We start from the raw sequence: 17,597 nt of genomic DNA on the forward strand, positions 1-17,597 counted from the left end.
GGGGAAATGTCAATAACTGCTCAGGTTGCTTTGCAAGTGGCAAATTCTTGCTCCCCTTTAAAGAAAAAAAAAGTAGGAAGTCATAGAGAACACGTTGTAGCTGACGCAGAGAACAACAAATAATGTCAGAGAACAGCCTTAGCCAGTGCCAGAGATTGGCAGATAAATGCATATTTGTATCTTAAAATGTTTATGGTAAGTAGTACTTTTAGTATATATTGTTATTATTACATATTAATAGTATATATTAACATGGTGTTATGTGTATAGTTTTTTCAAATGAATTTTCTACTTTAATAGACTACTGTATCAACCAGTCAACTCTTATGTATCAGGTGAGTGGATTTCTACTGTTCTGATGAATGGACTTAACCAGTATGTTTGTTGACTCTGAGGAGACTGGTCTGTCAGCTTTGTTTCGTAAGACTGAAAATAGGGCATACAGCTGTGTTAATAAACTGGGGTAATAGCTATGTTAATAACACTGTTCCCAAAATAACCTGCATCTTTAGATTCCATTTCCAGTGGAACGTCTTCTTATAGTCAAACTGACCTTTTGGATTTTTTAATCACACAGCCTTCTGAATATGATGTGGCTCTGACTGGGATTGTGGGCTGCTCTGGTTCAGCAGGAGTTCATAGACACCCAGGGTTGTTGTGAGCCAGAGTTCAGATGAGGGGAGTGGAGCACAGGAGGAGGGGGCTCGGTGGGACATGGGAAGATTCGTCTGAATCTGGGGGCTTCTATTTGGGTGAAACATTTTGACTTCCAGGCATGAGGCCACCAGGTCCAAACATGAGAACAAAGGCAGATTCTTCTAAAAGCATGGTGACTTTTTAACTTCAGATGATTTCAGGTTTCTAGTTGTTACCTCACTCAAATCGATAGTTAAGAATCTGTTGCAGTAATTCAGTAGCACCCCACAACCTAAAAATCCCTGGCTCCCTTGTTTTCACAGGTGCTGGGGCGATGTTTCCTGACAGTGGTGCAGGTCCATTTCCAGTTTTTGACCCAGGCGTTACAGAAGGTCCAGCCAGTGGCTCACTCTTGCTTTGCCGAGGTGGTTGTGCCAGAAAAAAAGAGCAGCGGTGGCGGTGGCAGCTTATCTGGCATGGGCCACACCCCGGAGCTGGAGGAGGCGGTGCGATCCTGGCGGGGTGCTGCTGAGGTAACCCTGACTTTGGGGAGATGGGTGCCCTCTGTTCAAATAGGAGAGGCTGCAGAGGGCCTTTGCCTGTTGGTTCTTAAAAGAGCTTTTTTATTTAGAAGTGTGAGTCTTAAGCTGCTGTCATTAGCTTGTTCATTCATTTAGCAGTGAATGTCTTTGTAAATGCCCACTTCGGGCCAGCCATGCGCCAGGCACTGGGGTGGCAGCCTTTGCTCACAGCCTCCTAGGAGAAAGGGCTGACAGACACAGGGCTGAGGAGCTCTGGTGGAGTTGTGCAGGAGCCCAGGGGAAGGGCCCTGCCTCCAGCAAGTGCCGGGGAGGAGAGGCTGGAGCCTGTCGGGAAGGACCAGCTGCGGGGGGTGAGTGCTCAGCCAGGCAGCTCAGTGGGCATGTAGCTGGTGATGGCACGTTTCTTGTTGGCCTTTTAATGTTTACTTTGAATCATTCATTCCTTAATGAAATTGGCAAACTATTTCACTTTATGATTTAAAAGTCTTCTTTAATCAAATTTTTAAATATGATCTTTCAACATTTTACCATTGTACATTCTCTGATTTTCTTATTACAGTTTTATGCTGTTCTCCTGCATTGTTATTTCTTCTGAATTTCTTTTCCCTTTTTGCTTGCTTGTTTGGGCCTGTTTTTGGTGTTTTATCAGAGCAGCCCTGAAATGCTGATTGGGGGTTGAAGGTGGCAGTGGGACCTGTTGACTTCGTTGCAGGGGGCTGGGCGGTGGGGTCCACACCTCTGTGCTCTCAGCTCACAACCGTCTGTGCCCTCCTGGCTGCCAGGCTCCCACCTCCTGATCACACAGCTCACATTCACACCCTTCCTACCTGACTCAGGGTCTTCTCCACTCTACCTGTTGGCATCATTCACACTGAGAAGCCAGCCCAAGCGAGGCCTCCTGGCGCTCCCTTGACCTCCTCACTTTGACCTTTACCCTCATCTGCTTCAGTCTGCCCAGGCCTTTCTGCCTGCCTTACTGTGCTTCCAGCCAGAGACCCTACCCCACACACACCGAGAAAAGAGAATCAACCTGGCAGCAGCCCCTCTCCATGGCCGCCAAAATAACGCGCCCTACCCCCCATTCAGACCCTCTTCTCTTCCTTCCTCTTCATTACAGGGGACGAGGTCTCCTCTCGTGTGCAGAGTCTGCCCTGTCCCCACCCTGCCCTAACTCAGGGCTTCTGTGGTGGGACCCTGTATTTTCTTTCTGTCCTTGCATGCTCCCAACCAGTACACGGATATGCTTACAAACAAAAATCCACCCTGTCCTGCCCTGTTTCTCTGCTCTTTTCTTTCTTAACTTCTTGAAAGAATTGTTCACCTCACCCTTGATCCACTCTAAAAAAGATTATTAGTATGAAACATTTCAAGCATATAGGAAATGTCATACATACCCATATGTCTTCCTTATTTAGCTTTGTCAAAATGAATCACCACTTTTGCCACATATGCTTCATACCTTTTATTTTTAACAGAAAAATATTACAAATGCAGTTGAATTCCCTTTGAACCTCTCCACTATTTTATTCATATTCCTTTCTCTCTAGAGAGCACCTTTTTTGATTTTGGAGTTTGTGACTCCTATGCACATTTTAATATTTTTATTCTATATGCATGTATCCATTAATGATGGATAATATTATTTTGCACAATATGAAATTTATATGAGTGGCATCATTCAGCTCACTAAAATCTGGCTTCCACTCCTATGCAGAAACACGCCTTCTCTTGTCAAGGTCAGTACTGCCTTCCATGTAATTTGGCAGAAATCCAAGGAACCTTTGACTCCATTCAGCAGCTCACAGCAACATAGGCCCTGGAAATCCTCTCCTTGTGGAGAACCAGGTGTTCTTAGTTACCCTCTTACCTCTTGGGCTGTCCTCTCCATCCACTTTGCTATCTTCCCTTCAGCACAACTTATGAATGTGAGTTTCTCAAGGCTCAGGTGTAGGTGTCCTTTTCCCTTGGGGGTCTCCATCTAGGGTTTTTTGGGGGTTTTTTGTTTGTTTTTGGTAAAGTGAAAGCAAGTTTATTTAGAGAGATACACACTCCGTGGACAGAGTGGGGTCTGTCTCACTCAGAGAGGAAAATGGCTTAGGAGATATACACTCCATAGGCAGAATGTGGGCCATCTCAGAAAGGTGAGAGGGAGAAAGACTGCAAGGTGTGGGGGTATTTAATTTAAAGTGAAAGCAGATACACACTCCATAGACAGTGTGGGCCATCTCAGAAGGCAAGAGAGAGAGAGAGCGACCTCCATCTAGTCTTGGAGCTTTAAAAACTGCTTGTGTGCTGGGGGCCATCAAATATGTGTGCCCAGTCCACTTCCTTGTGGGCTCCAGGCCCCTGGATTCAGCTGCTGTCTTCCTCGGGTGGCTCAGGCCTCAGCTTTTGCACATGCACCTGTTTCTCCCCAAATCTTGCCAAAGGCAAGCAAGTACTAGGGGTGCCATCCCCCATTCTTCATTCAAGAAATCAGAGATTTATCACTCCAATCTGTCTTTCACATCTGCATCTGGTCCATAAGAAAGCCCTGCAGGTTTCACCCCCAAAATACTACAAATCTGTCCCTTTTTTTTTCCTGTGTCCACTGTCACTACCTTAGTTCAGGGAATCATTACCTCCCCTGATGGCTGCAGTGGCTGGACTTGCTTCTCCCCTTCCTGTGTTGCCATCCTTCATCTCTCTCCATTTCCTTAGGGTGAAGTGTGGACCCGTCCCCCTGACCTGCCTAGGCCCACACAGTCTGGCTCCTGCCTCCTCACCAGCCTCATCTGAGGCCACTCTCACCCCTGCTCACTGAGTTCTAGTTCCTTTGCCGACGTTTCTGCCTGTCCCACCCCGACCCCTAACCCCTACTTCCGCTGACTGCCTCCTCCTTCTTAAACTCTCAGCCTAAATGGTGAGTTTTCAGTGTCTCGGGCGCTCCCTGTTACACTTCTTTATTTCCCCTGGGGCATTTTTCTCCATTTAAAAAATTTTTTAATGTTTTATTTGTTTGCCTTTTCAACTCATGAGGCTGTCAGCTCCCAGGTGGTAGGGACCAGGCTTTGTGCTCCACTGTCTATCCAGTGACACCTTACACAAGACCTTGTGGGGTACATCCTTAAATTCCTAGAAAGGGAGTCAAATGGTCTTAAACTGTGAGACTGTGAAGGCTCAGGCAGTGGTTGGTATTCATATAGAATTTGTGAAGTTTGGGCATTTATAGCATTATAGCTGCTAGTTATTTTTCTGTAGTCCTAGTCCTGCAGTTTTGGTAAATATTACAACTTCTACTTTGGCTTGAAGAACAAAAATTAACTGTTAAAAAGTGATATTTGTTTTACAAATATTATTGCAACAAACATATACATTGAAAAATTGAAAGACAGTTCATCCTGAATCCCTCCTTCACTCTAATAGATCAAATATATATTTTTCTGTATTCTCTAGTCCTAGCCCATATGTATAGACGGCTTACATTTCATCACAAGACATAGATTAATTCCTTCTTGTTTTTCTGTCTTACGTGCTCTTCATAAACATATTTAATGACTAAACAATAAGTATTTCATTTTTCTGCGCAGATATCAAAAGCTCTGTTTCTCCTTTAATGTTCCAATGTACGTTTTTTCCTATTCTTTTCCTGATGATGAAGTTTTTTACTTTGATATACAGAACCACCCAACCATATATAATTTTGCAATCCTGGGAACTCCCAAGTGCCAATATTCTAGGGTATCTATCTTTTTAAAGCAGAGAAATTTGAAATGTGACTGTTTTATTTACATATATGTTATATATATAATATGACAGGTAGGTAAGTCTTTTTTTCCAGGGTTTCTTTAATAAGGTAGTGCTATACAGATTTGCTTTCCCTCTAGTGCTTGATTTAGGCTTTTAGAATTTCTGGCTGCTCACTTCATAATACAAACAATCCAGAATGTCTGGTTCATATCTGATGCTTAGTTTCTTGCTATATTTTAGTTGGGTTTTTTTTTGTTTGTTTTTTAATTTTACTAGTATCTGTAACATCTTCTTGTACCTACCAGTCACTTTTTCTGTTGCAGGCAACATCTAGACTAAGAGAAAGAGGCTGTGATGGCCGCCTGGCAGGAATTGAAGTTCAGCAGCTCTTCTGTTCTCAAAGTGCAGCAATTCCTGAGCACCAGCTAAAAGAACTGAACATAAAAATTGACAGTGCTCTGCAAGTAAGTTTTCCAGAACTGGCACATTAATATCTGAGGGATTGAAACAAGGAAAGGAATTAAAGATGTGATGTTGAACAAATTAGAAAGAATAATAAGATAGTAGTTGGCCTCATGTCTTTTAATAACTGTAGAAATTTAACATTTCTATTTTTGTTGGACCTTGCCAGTTTATAATCTGCTATGAAATCTTGACTCTTGAAAACAATTTCTTTGCAGGCATATAAAATAGCGCTGGAAAGTTTAGGTCACTGTGAATACGCAATGAAAGCTGGTTTCCACCTGAATCCAAAGGCAATTGAAGCCAGTTTGCAGGTACGCTTTTCTTTCTGGTGGCTCCTGGGAGCTGTGGTGTGGCAGTCGCTCCACCACATGAGCCAGGTGTCTTGAGAGATGAGCTGTGGGTCACCTGCCTCTCCCATCCCACCCTCTCCAGGGCTGCTGCAGCGAGGCGGAAGCGCAGCAGACGGGGCGGAGGCAGACCCCCCCGCAGCCCATGCAGTGCGAGCTTCCCACTGTCCCCGTGCAGATAGGATCCAGCTTCCTGAAGGGTGTCTCCTTCAACGAGTCGGCCGCTGACAATCTGAAACTTAAGACGGTAGCTTTCCATGGGGTTCCAGCAACCTGGCTGTGAACTTGAAAATAGAGTTCTTAAGGAAACCTGAGGGCTTGTAAGGAATCTAGATTAAAAAGCCAAACTGAAGTGAAGACAGGAGGCACTGACCTTCCTTAGTAAACTGTCAAAAAGCAGACTAGGGTGATGTTTTTAATGAGACATTCGCCAAGTTAGTTTTATTTATAATTCTGTTCAAAGTTAACGTAACAGTTTTGAAAGTACACTATAAAATACTACTTATGAGGAATGTTTCAGTAGACTTTCTTGAATTAAATAAGAGGAGAAATCTTGTCATAATGCAGTAATTTTGACCAACTGTGGAGCATCATGTGTGCCAGACAGTGTCAAGTGCTTCGCATGCAGTCTCAGTTAATGCTCACCCACCAGGTGGGCACTGCCCTTTCCCCCATTTGACAGACAGAGGAACTGAGGCCCAAGGTCACACAGCTAGAAAGTAGCAGACTGGAATTTAAGCTTTTGCAGTCTGTTTCCAGAGCCTGCATACCTGACCACTTGGTCATCTAAAACAAAGATGAGGTTTTCATTAGTATTACATCTACCAGATGATTTGTTTCCCTGTTCAAAGGGATTCAGAATTTCAAAATTCCTCAGCCAATTTGCATCCACAGATTGCTAAATATTGCTGTATTTTGTGCTATTATAGAAATCATATGTCTCTTAATGCATGTGTGTCCGTATCTAGCCATTCACTCTACAGGATTGAGAGTCTTCCAAGGTATCTAAGGATAATTACTTAAGAAATTAAGATGACATGATCTGGGAGTAGTGCATAAATTGATTTTCTCTTGAGGTCTATTGTGTACTTGTAAATGCATTTCTACAAGTTTTAGAACTTTGTATGGCTTTATTCGGAGGCGTGAACTCTCTTTTTATCAATCGGTAGCACACGATGTTACAGCTAATCAAGGAGGCAGGCTGCTACAATGGAATCACGCCCAGGGACGATTTTCCTGTGACTGAAGTCCTGAACCAGGTGTGCCCGTCCACATGGCGGGGTGCCTGCAAGACGGCCGTGCAGCTGCTGTTTGGCCAAGCTGGGCTGGTGAGTGACTATGTGTGATGGATGAAAGAGAGAGTAGAGAAAGACTTTTTAAGCATGTGAGGATGTGTTATGGGCACATGTATGAGAATACTGGATAATTTAAAAAGCTCTTTGGTGCTACAAAGTTTAGACCAGATAGAAAAGGTAAAGGAAGAGCATTATAAAAAGTCATTTTGTTTCTTTTATAGATAGATATTATGTATTTGCAGGGAACCTAGTTGCAAAATGATGTCACAGGCTTTCCTTATTTTAAGGAACCCATTCCATTAGTAATGATTTGCTAGAGCCCCTTGACCTGGCCTGACTGCTCTGGAGCTACAGTGGATGTCTTCCTGTTGCTCAAACACACCAAGCTTCTTCCTGTCGCAGGCCCTTGCCCTTGGTGCTCCTTTTACCTGAGAATACTCCTCTGAGATCTTCGTGTGACTTGCTCTTCATCTGCCTGATGTCAGCTCAAATGTCACCTCCTTTATGGTATAAGTAGTACCCCTGTCCAGTCACTTGTTATCCCAGCTCTCTGTTTGTCTGCTTCTTAGCAGTAAAATAACATCGACTCAGAAATAGGTTTGGTCTTTTCACCTTTGGTGAGAAGAATAACTTTTGCCAAAGTTGGGTGGAGTCAGGAAATCAACATCTAGTTTTTTTTGTTAGGCACCTTTGACCTATATCACCTTCTGTACTTAATCCTACTTTCTAGAGTTAAATGACTGCTTTTTGAAAAATTGCAGCATTTCAGAGATTAAAGGAACCTAATTAGAGGCTAAGAAAAGTAAAGAACTGTTTCTTAACCTAATTCCTACTTTATTTATAAAAGGAACTGTTGGGAGGAAGCTGTCCTTTTGTTCGGTGTGAGTGAGGGCTCAGGTGGCCCAGCTCAGGGTGGTGCTGCCTTGTAGAGGACCAGGTGGGGTGAGTTACACTTCCCTTAGGATCTGTTCCTTAGTATAGGAACCCCTAAGAAAAGGAGTAAACTGGAGATCCCTGCTGAAGTGTGGAAGAGCCCACTGCCTTTAGAAGATTGATCCATATGCCCAAAGACCATTTTAGCTGAAACTAGGAGAACCTTGGCAATAAGTTCTCCAGAGTGGAGTGTGTAAAATAAAGCAGGAGGACCCACAGGCTGCTTTGAGAAAACTTAGCTTAAAAAAAAAACCACAAAAGTCCCATGTTATACAGAAAGCACAAACTTCTTCCTAGTTCCCAGAGCACCTTTGTGTGTAACTGATGAAAAACTTTTTGATTATGATTCTGGGGGTGGGAGGGGAGAGGAAACACCTGCCTGTTCCAACAATGGCTGTTACTTGGACAGGAAGCCCTTTCCAAAAGACATTGCAAACCAGCTGTGGGAACTCTGTAGCAGTAGAAATCAGCTCCATTAGAGGCTGAAGTTGGAATCATAATAAGCAACTCTGCATGGCTTTGCCTCTTCTGAAATATTACAGATTTGGTTTTAAAGTGTTTTATAATCATTTTCTTAAAATTATTTTAGTTATTTGAAAATACATTCATCACTTTCTCACACTCTTTATTCTATAGCGTCCATGTAATAATATTAAAGACTTCTCTAAATAAGAGGAAATCATGGAGAAAAGGGTTGGTTCTTCATTTTTCCTGAAGTAACCATTTTGTTGATGGTTGAGGATAAAATGATCTTTACAAAAAGCTTCATCCACTTCCGGCTTGTTTTCAGTCATTACAGATAGGCTTTTCTGAAGCATTGGTTTGATTTTTCACGACATTTTTACTTCTTTCAAGTGCATAAAATAAAAAAATACTAAGATAAAGGAAACAAAGTAATCCCTAATTAACATATTTATAATTTGGAAGAAGTACAAAAAGTGATTGCAAAGTTCAGTACATCCTACACCACGAATTTGGTTTCTGTTTATTAAAGTGTTACTGTTTTCAGTCATCTTTATTACTTGCTGTTGTCTCCACTGGGGATTCTGACTGGGCCCTGCGTAACTGTCTTGCCGGGGGAATGGTTTTCACCAGAGTTACTCAGCATTGATAGGCTTGTGTATTAGATTTATTTATGATCCATTTTCATAAATGGATTATGAAAGCTGATTATTGTTGTTGTTTCTCTCTTAGGTGGTAGTTGACACGGCACAAATAGAAAATAAAGAAGCCTATGCCCCCCAGATCAGTTTAGAAGGCTCCAGAATCGTGGTTCAAGTCCCGTCCACATGGTAATGTGACTCTTACGTTAACACAAGCCTAAGCTCTAATTGAAGTGTGGACATCTTTGAAGATTGCATTATTTTGGACAAACCCCACACTAGCTCACATGACAGGTCTTAACTACCTGTGCGGGTTTGTGGTCAGTGGTGGTGTGTTAATCTCATGTGTCATGATTATCAGCACCTGATAAGGAAGTCAAGGTGCCTGAAAAATGTCTCATTGACCAATAAATTTAACTAAAATGTTACATACTCATGGATCATAATGAGCAATATTACCTTTTTTGTGTTATCTGAGTCCACAGCTTTTGAACAGAGTGTATTATTTTCCCTAAATCACCTAGCATTTCTCCAAAGCTGAGTACAGAAACTAGGGTTCCTCTTCCTCCTTTGTTCCCACAACAGCCCTGATGAGCTGTAGCTCGTGTCTTCATATGCCCAGTGTCATTGCGAGTCCGGAGGCAGACTGAGCTGTTTTTGTTTTTTAATTATTTGATTATATTTGTGAACTTATAATAAAATATTCTTCTTAGCCTATTAAAACAAAAGCTCCTACAAATCAATAAGAAATGGGCAAGGCACACAGACAGGAAAATCAGAAGAGATGTGGTCAACAAAGAGATGAAGAACATGTGCAGACTCACCAACAAAGAAAGGAAAGGAAAGCAGAGAAACAGCACGACGTCATTTTGCCCATCGTGTTGTCAGATCGTTTTAGAATAACAATGCTAGATCTGGACCAGACTGTACAACAGCAGTCATAGATGTTGTTGAATAAATCACACAGCCTTTCTGGGGGGCAATTTCCTTTATCAGAAGCCTAAGTTAAGGGCTGTGACCTCAGCAGTTCGACCTCTAGGGATTTATCCTTGTGATGTGCGTACGGATTCAGCTCACGGATCGGCATCACAGCTTTATTAATAAAAAATCAACCATTATCAGAAGACGTTTGCTATTAAAATTATCAGAATGAATATTTCTATAGAAAATGTTTAAAGCATCTAGGTGGGAAGAGATAGAGATAGTAACAGTGGCACTGTTGGTGCCTGTGTGGGCTGAAGTGGTAGCTGGGTAATGCATTCAGATTATATTGAAACATCTCTTTTTGAAATGTGAGAGTCCAGTAGTAGATTCTGCCAAAAGTTTTAGAACTTGTTGATGTCTCAAGTAAGGGTTGGCAGTTCACTTCATGCCCCCAAACCTCCCCTCAATGAGTTTCCTCCCCAAATTTTGAAATTTGATTATAGAGATGGTATAATGTTAATATAGGTACATATCTTCATTCCTATCAAACAATAAATTAGAAGGTCACTTTTTTGTAACATTTTTGTGTTCCAGAATTCTTAATTTATTTGCTAATTCAAGTTCTTATTGAAAAATATTAAGGTTAACCAGGATTCTCCTTTTAAAGGAAGAATTTTGAGCTCTTGATGATTGGGTGAATATAAATAGTGAGTGCTAAAATGATTAACACTGCAGTTTGCTTCCAAAACTCTCCCTTTATGATTCATTTCCTTTGTCATTCATTTTACCTCCGTTTAAGACCTCATAGGCTGTGATTATATGGAGGGGCTCCCTCTACTGGCTACTTTTGGTAAAAATACAGTTTTCATGTTTTTGTTTCTTGAAGAATTACAAAATGTGTGCTTGTTGAGAAGAAGAAAAGAAGTGATTGCTTTACTCCATCTTTGGAAAAAATGAAATTCTTAGCAAAGCTAGTCAAGAATTTATTATATGCTTTGCTTTTAATAAAATGAAGTGTCTAGCTGCCAGATACTTTTTTTCCCCAAAGTAATACCTTACTTAGATTTTTAAACTGTCCTATTTAAGCTATTCACTCATTCTTTCTTTCAGCAAATATTTATTGAGTACCTACTGTGTGACAGACACTGTTCTAGGCTCTGGGAATTTAATCATGAGCAAGACAGACAGGGTCCCTGCCCCTAATAGAGCTGGCTTTGTAATGGAGTGGCGGTCGGGGAGGGGACAGCTAATAAGCATAGGTGTTAAGTTCAAACACTGGCCAGTACACAAGGGGAATAAGAGTAGAGTGACGTCATCTGATAGAGAATAGCCAGGGTAGAGGTGGGGGGAGGCTATTTTGGACGAGGAGGTCAGACATGAAGGGTCTCTTTGAGCATATGACATTTGAGAGGAGCAGGACATGCAGAGAGCAGATAAGGAGAGCATTCCAGGCAGAAGAAACAGCAAATGCAAAGGCCTGAGGCGTGAACTGGCCTAGCTGGAGATGTGCCCAGTGATGAGGAAGACAGGAAGTCACAGAACCTCCCAGGGTTCTCACACAGGACCCAGGACTTGCAGGGTCCCTGAGGCACTTGGATTTTATCTAAGAACAGGTAGGGGGTTTTAAGCCAGTCTGGGTGATTTATCAAAAGAATGAGTTTAGTCTCTTAAAGGGATTTTATTGTCAGCTCTCAAGACTGATGAATAAAATAAAAATGCCAATTTGTTGATTTTCAGAAAGAGAAAGTATTGCTGCCAGGAACTGTAGCACTTCTTTCCGCATGACCAGAAAATGCTCTCCCAGTGGGCACACGTGTGGCCAGGCAGATCACAAGCAGAAGTTGGCTTGGGAGCAAAGAGCAAGTATATCCTGGTAATCAGGATTCCAGGCTGAGAGAACCGGGTGCCTGAGCTTCAGCGAGGTCCGCTGGCCAGGATTCTCTCCCAGGATTCCAGGATCTTGTTGGGCACTGGCAGAGCTTGCCCTGATGCTTGCTTTTTCCAGTGTTTCTGAGGCTAACCAGCTCACATGCTCACAGATAGGTTTCTTCTCAAGCCAGAGTATCATTGTAGAGGGCTGCTGCCTCCTTAGGACGGCTTCGCAAGTGCTGGCTTCATCGTGTAACTCCCAGAGTGCCCAGGCACAGACATAGCATCTTCCTGGTTCTCCCTCTCAGAAAAGGCCTCTTGGTAAACGTGCCCTGGATGGGCAGTGGGGACCTGAATGGTGGGAATCGGCTTTCATGCGGGAGCAGTTCGGGAGAAGGTGAAGGTCCTGTGATGTGGGCAAACCCAACATATTCAGGGCACATGAGAAGGACTTGTAGCTGGAACAAAGTGAATAGGGGTGACAGTGAAGAGAGGTGTGGCCAGAGAGGTAGGAGGGCCAGGTCACAAAGAGCTTTCAGGGCTTTGGTGTGAGGGGGGTGGATTTTATTTCAGTCATGATGGGTTGCCACTAGAGGGTGTTAAGTAAACAGGGGAGTGTTATATTCCAATTCACGCTGCAGGAGTCTCAGTCTGCTGCTGTGCGGAGGATGGGCCCTGGAGGTACAGGAGTGGAGGAAAGGAGACCAGGTGGGAGGCTGGTCCTGAGACGCAGGTGGTGGTGGTTTCCTGGAGTAGAGTAGGAATGAGAGAGGCCTGGATTTGGATTATGTTTTAGAAGAAAGGCTGTCAGGGTTTGCCGATAGATTGAATGAGGAAGCTGGAGATGACTTGTAGGTAGACAGCTGTGTTGTGTCCTTACTGAGGAAGTCATAGGAATCAGAATGGCTTTGGTGGGGAGGAGAGGGATCAAGAGTTGTGGCTCCCTTTGAGCTGCCCAGTAGGTGTGTGGGGAGCACTGTTGAGTGTGCAGTTAGATATGTGAGGGTGGAGATCAGGAAGAAGGTCTAGACTGGTGAAGACAATTTGAGTCTCCAGTGTAGGGAACTCAAAAGCCACAGGATCAAATGCAGTCCTCTAGGAAGAAAGAGCGAAGCCTGGAGTGCGCCATCATACAGAGGGAGGGGAAGGAGGGGCACGAGACCAGGAGGGAGCTGCCAGACAGGTAGGAGGAAAATTGAGCAAGTCGGGTCACCAAGGCTGCAGAAGACAGTGATCCAGGGGGAAAGAGACATTGCATGACGTTGCTGAGAGATTGAATACAGTGGAGACAGGTAACTGACCCTGACTTTGGCAAGATCTCAGTTGTCTGATAAAAGCTATTTTCGTGGAGTTAGGGGGATGAAAGCCTGGTCAGAGTGGGTGAGAGGAGTATAGGGGGTAAGGAAGAGGAGGAGACAGTGTGTTAAAATGGGGAGCATTTAACAGAAGTGGGGCCGTATCTGGAGCAGAATATGGGGCTGAGAGAAGGTGGTTGGTGAGGCTGGTTTGTTTGCCAAAAGGAATATCACAGGGGAGAAATGGAGTGATTACTCGAAGAGGTCCTTTGGAAAGCAAGAGGCTACGTAGCATGCAGTACCCGGGTGGAGGGTCGGCCTGTGGTAAAAGTGGGGCGTGTCTTCTGCTGTGACAGCGGGGGAAGGCAGGGCGAGTGGGCAGACACTGGTGAGCTGTGGAGTTAGTGGTGAGGGTAGTTGAAATAGATCTCATCTGCTTATGTGTTTTCTCAATTAAGTGAGAGTTGAGCTAGGACAGAAGGGAAGATGGCAGCAATAGCAGAGCTCTGAGGAGACGGGGAGGGGTGAAATAGTTATCTTGGAAAGGGAAAAAATTAATTTATGGGAAGACCATGTTTGTTGCTTATATGAAATTTGCCATGAGTCCAGGTTGGCAAATTTTTTTTTCCCTCCCCTGACCTTTGGTTTCTCAGGTACAGGTGTGCTGTAGAGGAAGGGAGGGGTAGGGTGTTACGGAAAAAGTTTATGAAGAAGTAGGTACTGTGCCAGACCACAGGATCTCAGCAGCATGGAGAGGAAAGTCAGGACCGAAGCCTGTTGGACAGTGAGAGGGCATTAGGGCCCCTGCAAAGCAGCGCCTCCACCAAACTCTCCTCTTCCTACTAAGCAGACTCTGGACAATTAGAATCTCTAGAGACCCCAGACCCGATTGCTTCCTCCTCCTCTCGCAGAGCAGCAAGTTAACTGTCAGCCCTGTCATCCTCCAAATGTTCTTAAAATTGCTAAACTTTTATTTTTTGCCAAAAGTGCATAAAAGTTGTGGCCTTTTTGTACAAGACCTGCTTGAAATACCTTTGCAGAGAAGGGCAGCCCAGACTAACACAGCCTGGCTTGTGCCTAGGTGCCTGAAAGAAGACCCTGCTACCATGTCCCTGCTGCAGAGAAGCCTCGATCCTGAGAAGACCCTGGGTCTGGTGGACGTGCTGTACACAGCTGTGCTGGACCTCACCCGCTGGAGGGCAGGGAGGTTGGTATCCCCACCCATCACTCGAATTGGTTTACATTCAGGTCCATACCTAGGGACAGTGTGACCATATGGATATACATGGTCATGTGAGCTCAGGTCACTGATAGGATGTGAGTAATTAAGGCAAGAAAAGGAACTTTGGGGCAACTTTTTATTTTGGAATAATTTCAAACTTACAGAAAAGTTGCAAAAGTTACAAAGAATTACTCTATGCTCTTTACCCAGATACCCCAGTTTGTTAACATTTTTGCCTTCGTTTGTTTTATCATTTCAGAGTTAAATTCATCAAGAAGATTTTAACCCAACCCACATTCTCCTTATGAACTAAGAGTAGAGAAATGTTTAGAAAATTTACTTATATCTTACATGAAATTTATTTATATCTGAAAGTAGCTGACAGCTGCAAGATTACCTCTTTGTGAATTAGCTTTAGAACCAGTCAGAACCTTAATGATCTAGCCATGCCCTCCCCCTTTCTTCACTCATGAGCATGCAGAGGCCCTGAACTCTGTCAGGTGACTTACCTAGGGTCACACCGGCCATCGGCTACCCAGCTCCCACCCCAGGCCCTTTGTATCTCTAGGACTTTCTTTCTTTCAGTACTAGAAAAAAGTGCTCAGGAAACTTTGAAAGTAACAACCATCTGTTTCTGGCACTGTCTGTAAATTACTTCTGAAGACAACAGTGCTGCATGGTGTCCCTGAGTCCTGCTCACTCACCCCCTCTGCTGTGAGGATTTGTCCATGGTTTCTCTGCTGGATCTGCCAGACTCTCTGTCACCATGATCCGGGTGCACAACTGGCCTCTACCAGTTGCGTCTCCCACCCCAGCCACACTTTGCTTTTTTGTGCTGCAGTCAGACGGTTTCACTTAAATTCCTCAGGCTAGAAACGTAATGTAGTTTTCACAGCCTTGTGTTAGACACGGTGGATTTTTTTGTGATAAATATAGATAGTAAATGCTTAAATTATGTACTTTTAAAACTCTTGGGTATCTGTTTAGCTATAAAATTAGTGAACCTGGTGCCAACAGAGATCTTTTTATTCTTAAAGTCTTTCTTAAATACCAAAGAGGTCCATTTCATTGTCCACTTTGTGTATCTGTCTTTTTAAAAAATACATTCCTGTTTAAACAGGGAACAAGCTTTACCCTGCATACAAATCCAGCTTCAAAGAGAGATCTGTGATTTTGGGAATCAGACTGACCTGCCTTCTGGGAATGGAAACAAATCTTCAGGTGGCCTGCAGAAGACATTCTCCAAACTGACGTCCCGGTTCACCAAGAAAGCTTCATGTACCAGCTCCAGCAGCAGCACCAATTACTCCATTCCAAATACCCCTTCCAAAAATATCTTCATAACTGGGTGTTCAGAAGAGAAGGCCAAAATGCCCAGTAATATTGACTCAAGATTACAAAGCATTTTGAACATTGGCAGTTTCCCTAGGACTACAGACCCTTCACATTCAGCTCAGAATTCCAGTAATCAAATGGCCAATGGTTTTCTCATGGAAAGACGTGACAACTTCCTGCAAGCGGATGATGGCAAGGATGAGAAGGGAATGAACTTACCAACTGATCAGGAAATGCAGGAGGTGATAGATTTTCTCTCGGGCTTTAACATGGGCCAGTCACATCAGGGCTCCCCACTGGTGACAAGACGTAATTCTGCCGCCACAGCCATGGTGACTGAGCCGAAGGCAGGAGCCATGCAGCCGCAGCAGCCGTCACTGCCAGTGCCCCCTCCACCGCGGCCACCCCAGGCTGGGGCACATACACCCCTGACACCCCAGCCAGGCCTGGCACCTCAGCAGCAGTCCCCAAAGCAGCAACAACCCCAGGTCCAGTACTACCAACACCTGCTCCAACCCGTTGGACCACAGCCGCCCCCACCCCAGCCTCGGGCCCCTGGGAAATGGGTACACGGCTCATCCCAGCAGCCAGCACAGCCCGTTGGAGCGGGTCTGTCTCCTCTCGGCCAGTGGCCTGGCATGTCTGATCTCAGTTCTGACTTGTACAGCTTGGGTCTGGTGAGCAGCTATATGGATAATGTGATGTCAGAGGTTTTGGGGCAGAAGCCACAGGGACCTAGAAATAACACCTGGCCAAACCGTGACCAAAGCGATGGAGTCTTTGGGATGTTGGGAGAGATTCTGCCTTTTGATCCTGCAGGTATGTGAGCCTCCGTCCCCACCCTGGAGTTTTAACATAAATGTAATCACCACAGACTTCATAGAGCCCATCTGCCACGGTCTTACTTGTGGGAGGCCGTGACTTAATCTCCCTTTAAAGACCTTTCTCACTATCTGGTGGCAGGTGTGGGGCAGATCCATCAAAGGTAGGGAGCAGTGGTGAGAATGAGTCTGAGAAAGTAAATGGAATTTTCTCACTTTACAGAGGACAAGCTGGAGGCTAAGAGAAGCTACTTAAATGGCTCAAGGTCCCATAGTTCAAGTGCACTCCAATCTGGTCCTCCCATTTGTGGGAGCCATGGTGGCTGACCCTTTGTTGACTGCTTTTTCCTGGTTACATAACCTATTCTGTGATTTTTTTTTTTATTATTTTTTAACCTTAACTCTAGGACCTGTGAAAGGTGGTAAGGCACCCTCCTGCCTTCATAGACTATGGCTTCTCCTGGCCCAGACAGTGTGAAAATACCACCAGAGTTGTCTTAAGAAATTAGAAAAAGAATTTAAAAGCAAAACAAAAATAAACTAGGAGGAGGAGTTAATTAAGGATAAAAGTTGTCATTTACCTGAAACTAACACAATATTGTAAATCAACTATACTTCAATTTTTTTAAAAAAGATAAAAGCCAGAATTAAAATATAGTAGACATTTAATCTAAAAGAAGGATCTTTAGAAGACCAATAAAATGGAGAAACCAATTTATTGTAAGCCCAATTAAGAGAGAGCAAAAAGAAACAAAATTAGGAAAAAAAGGAGACATAACTGCAGATACAGGGGCGATTAAAAGGACTTAAAGACATTACTACATATGACTTAATGACAACGTATTTGAAAACTGAATGGAAAATGGATTCTTTGCTAAGAAAGCACACGTTACCAAAAACTGCACCAGGAAGTGTAAAACCTGCCTGGATCTATTCCAGGATGAGAGATTGGAAAGGGAAAGCAAACATGATTTTACCATAAACACTTTTTATGAGTGTAGGTAGATGCAAGAAAATCTAACTGCGTGGAAAAAGTTAGACCTGGTTTACTTCAGGAGTGTAAGGTAGTTCAGGATAAAGG

The 17,597-nt window shown here is 43.6% G+C and overlaps 1 protein-coding gene across 8 annotated transcripts in view; it reads left to right on the plus strand.

The window, feature by feature from the left end:
* Positions 1–17,597, plus strand: part of GARRE1 (granule associated Rac and RHOG effector 1) — a 76,262-nt gene that overhangs the window by 50,343 nt on the left and 8,322 nt on the right. For all 8 annotated transcript variants that reach the window (XM_064489219.1, XM_064489217.1, XM_064489221.1 and 5 more), the window contains 8 exons: positions 960–1,169; positions 5,231–5,371; positions 5,588–5,683; positions 5,805–5,966; positions 6,889–7,047; positions 9,142–9,239; positions 14,220–14,345; positions 15,481–16,514. In XM_064489219.1, coding sequence (XP_064345289.1) covers positions 960–1,169; positions 5,231–5,371; positions 5,588–5,683; positions 5,805–5,966; positions 6,889–7,047; positions 9,142–9,239; positions 14,220–14,345; positions 15,481–16,514 — 2,026 coding nt within the window. The remainder of the gene's footprint in view (positions 1–959; positions 1,170–5,230; positions 5,372–5,587; positions 5,684–5,804; positions 5,967–6,888; positions 7,048–9,141; positions 9,240–14,219; positions 14,346–15,480; positions 16,515–17,597) is intronic.

Source organism: Camelus dromedarius, chromosome 9, assembly GCF_036321535.1.
Source record: "Camelus dromedarius isolate mCamDro1 chromosome 9, mCamDro1.pat, whole genome shotgun sequence".
Classification (NCBI taxonomy): Eukaryota; Metazoa; Chordata; class Mammalia; order Artiodactyla; family Camelidae; genus Camelus; species Camelus dromedarius.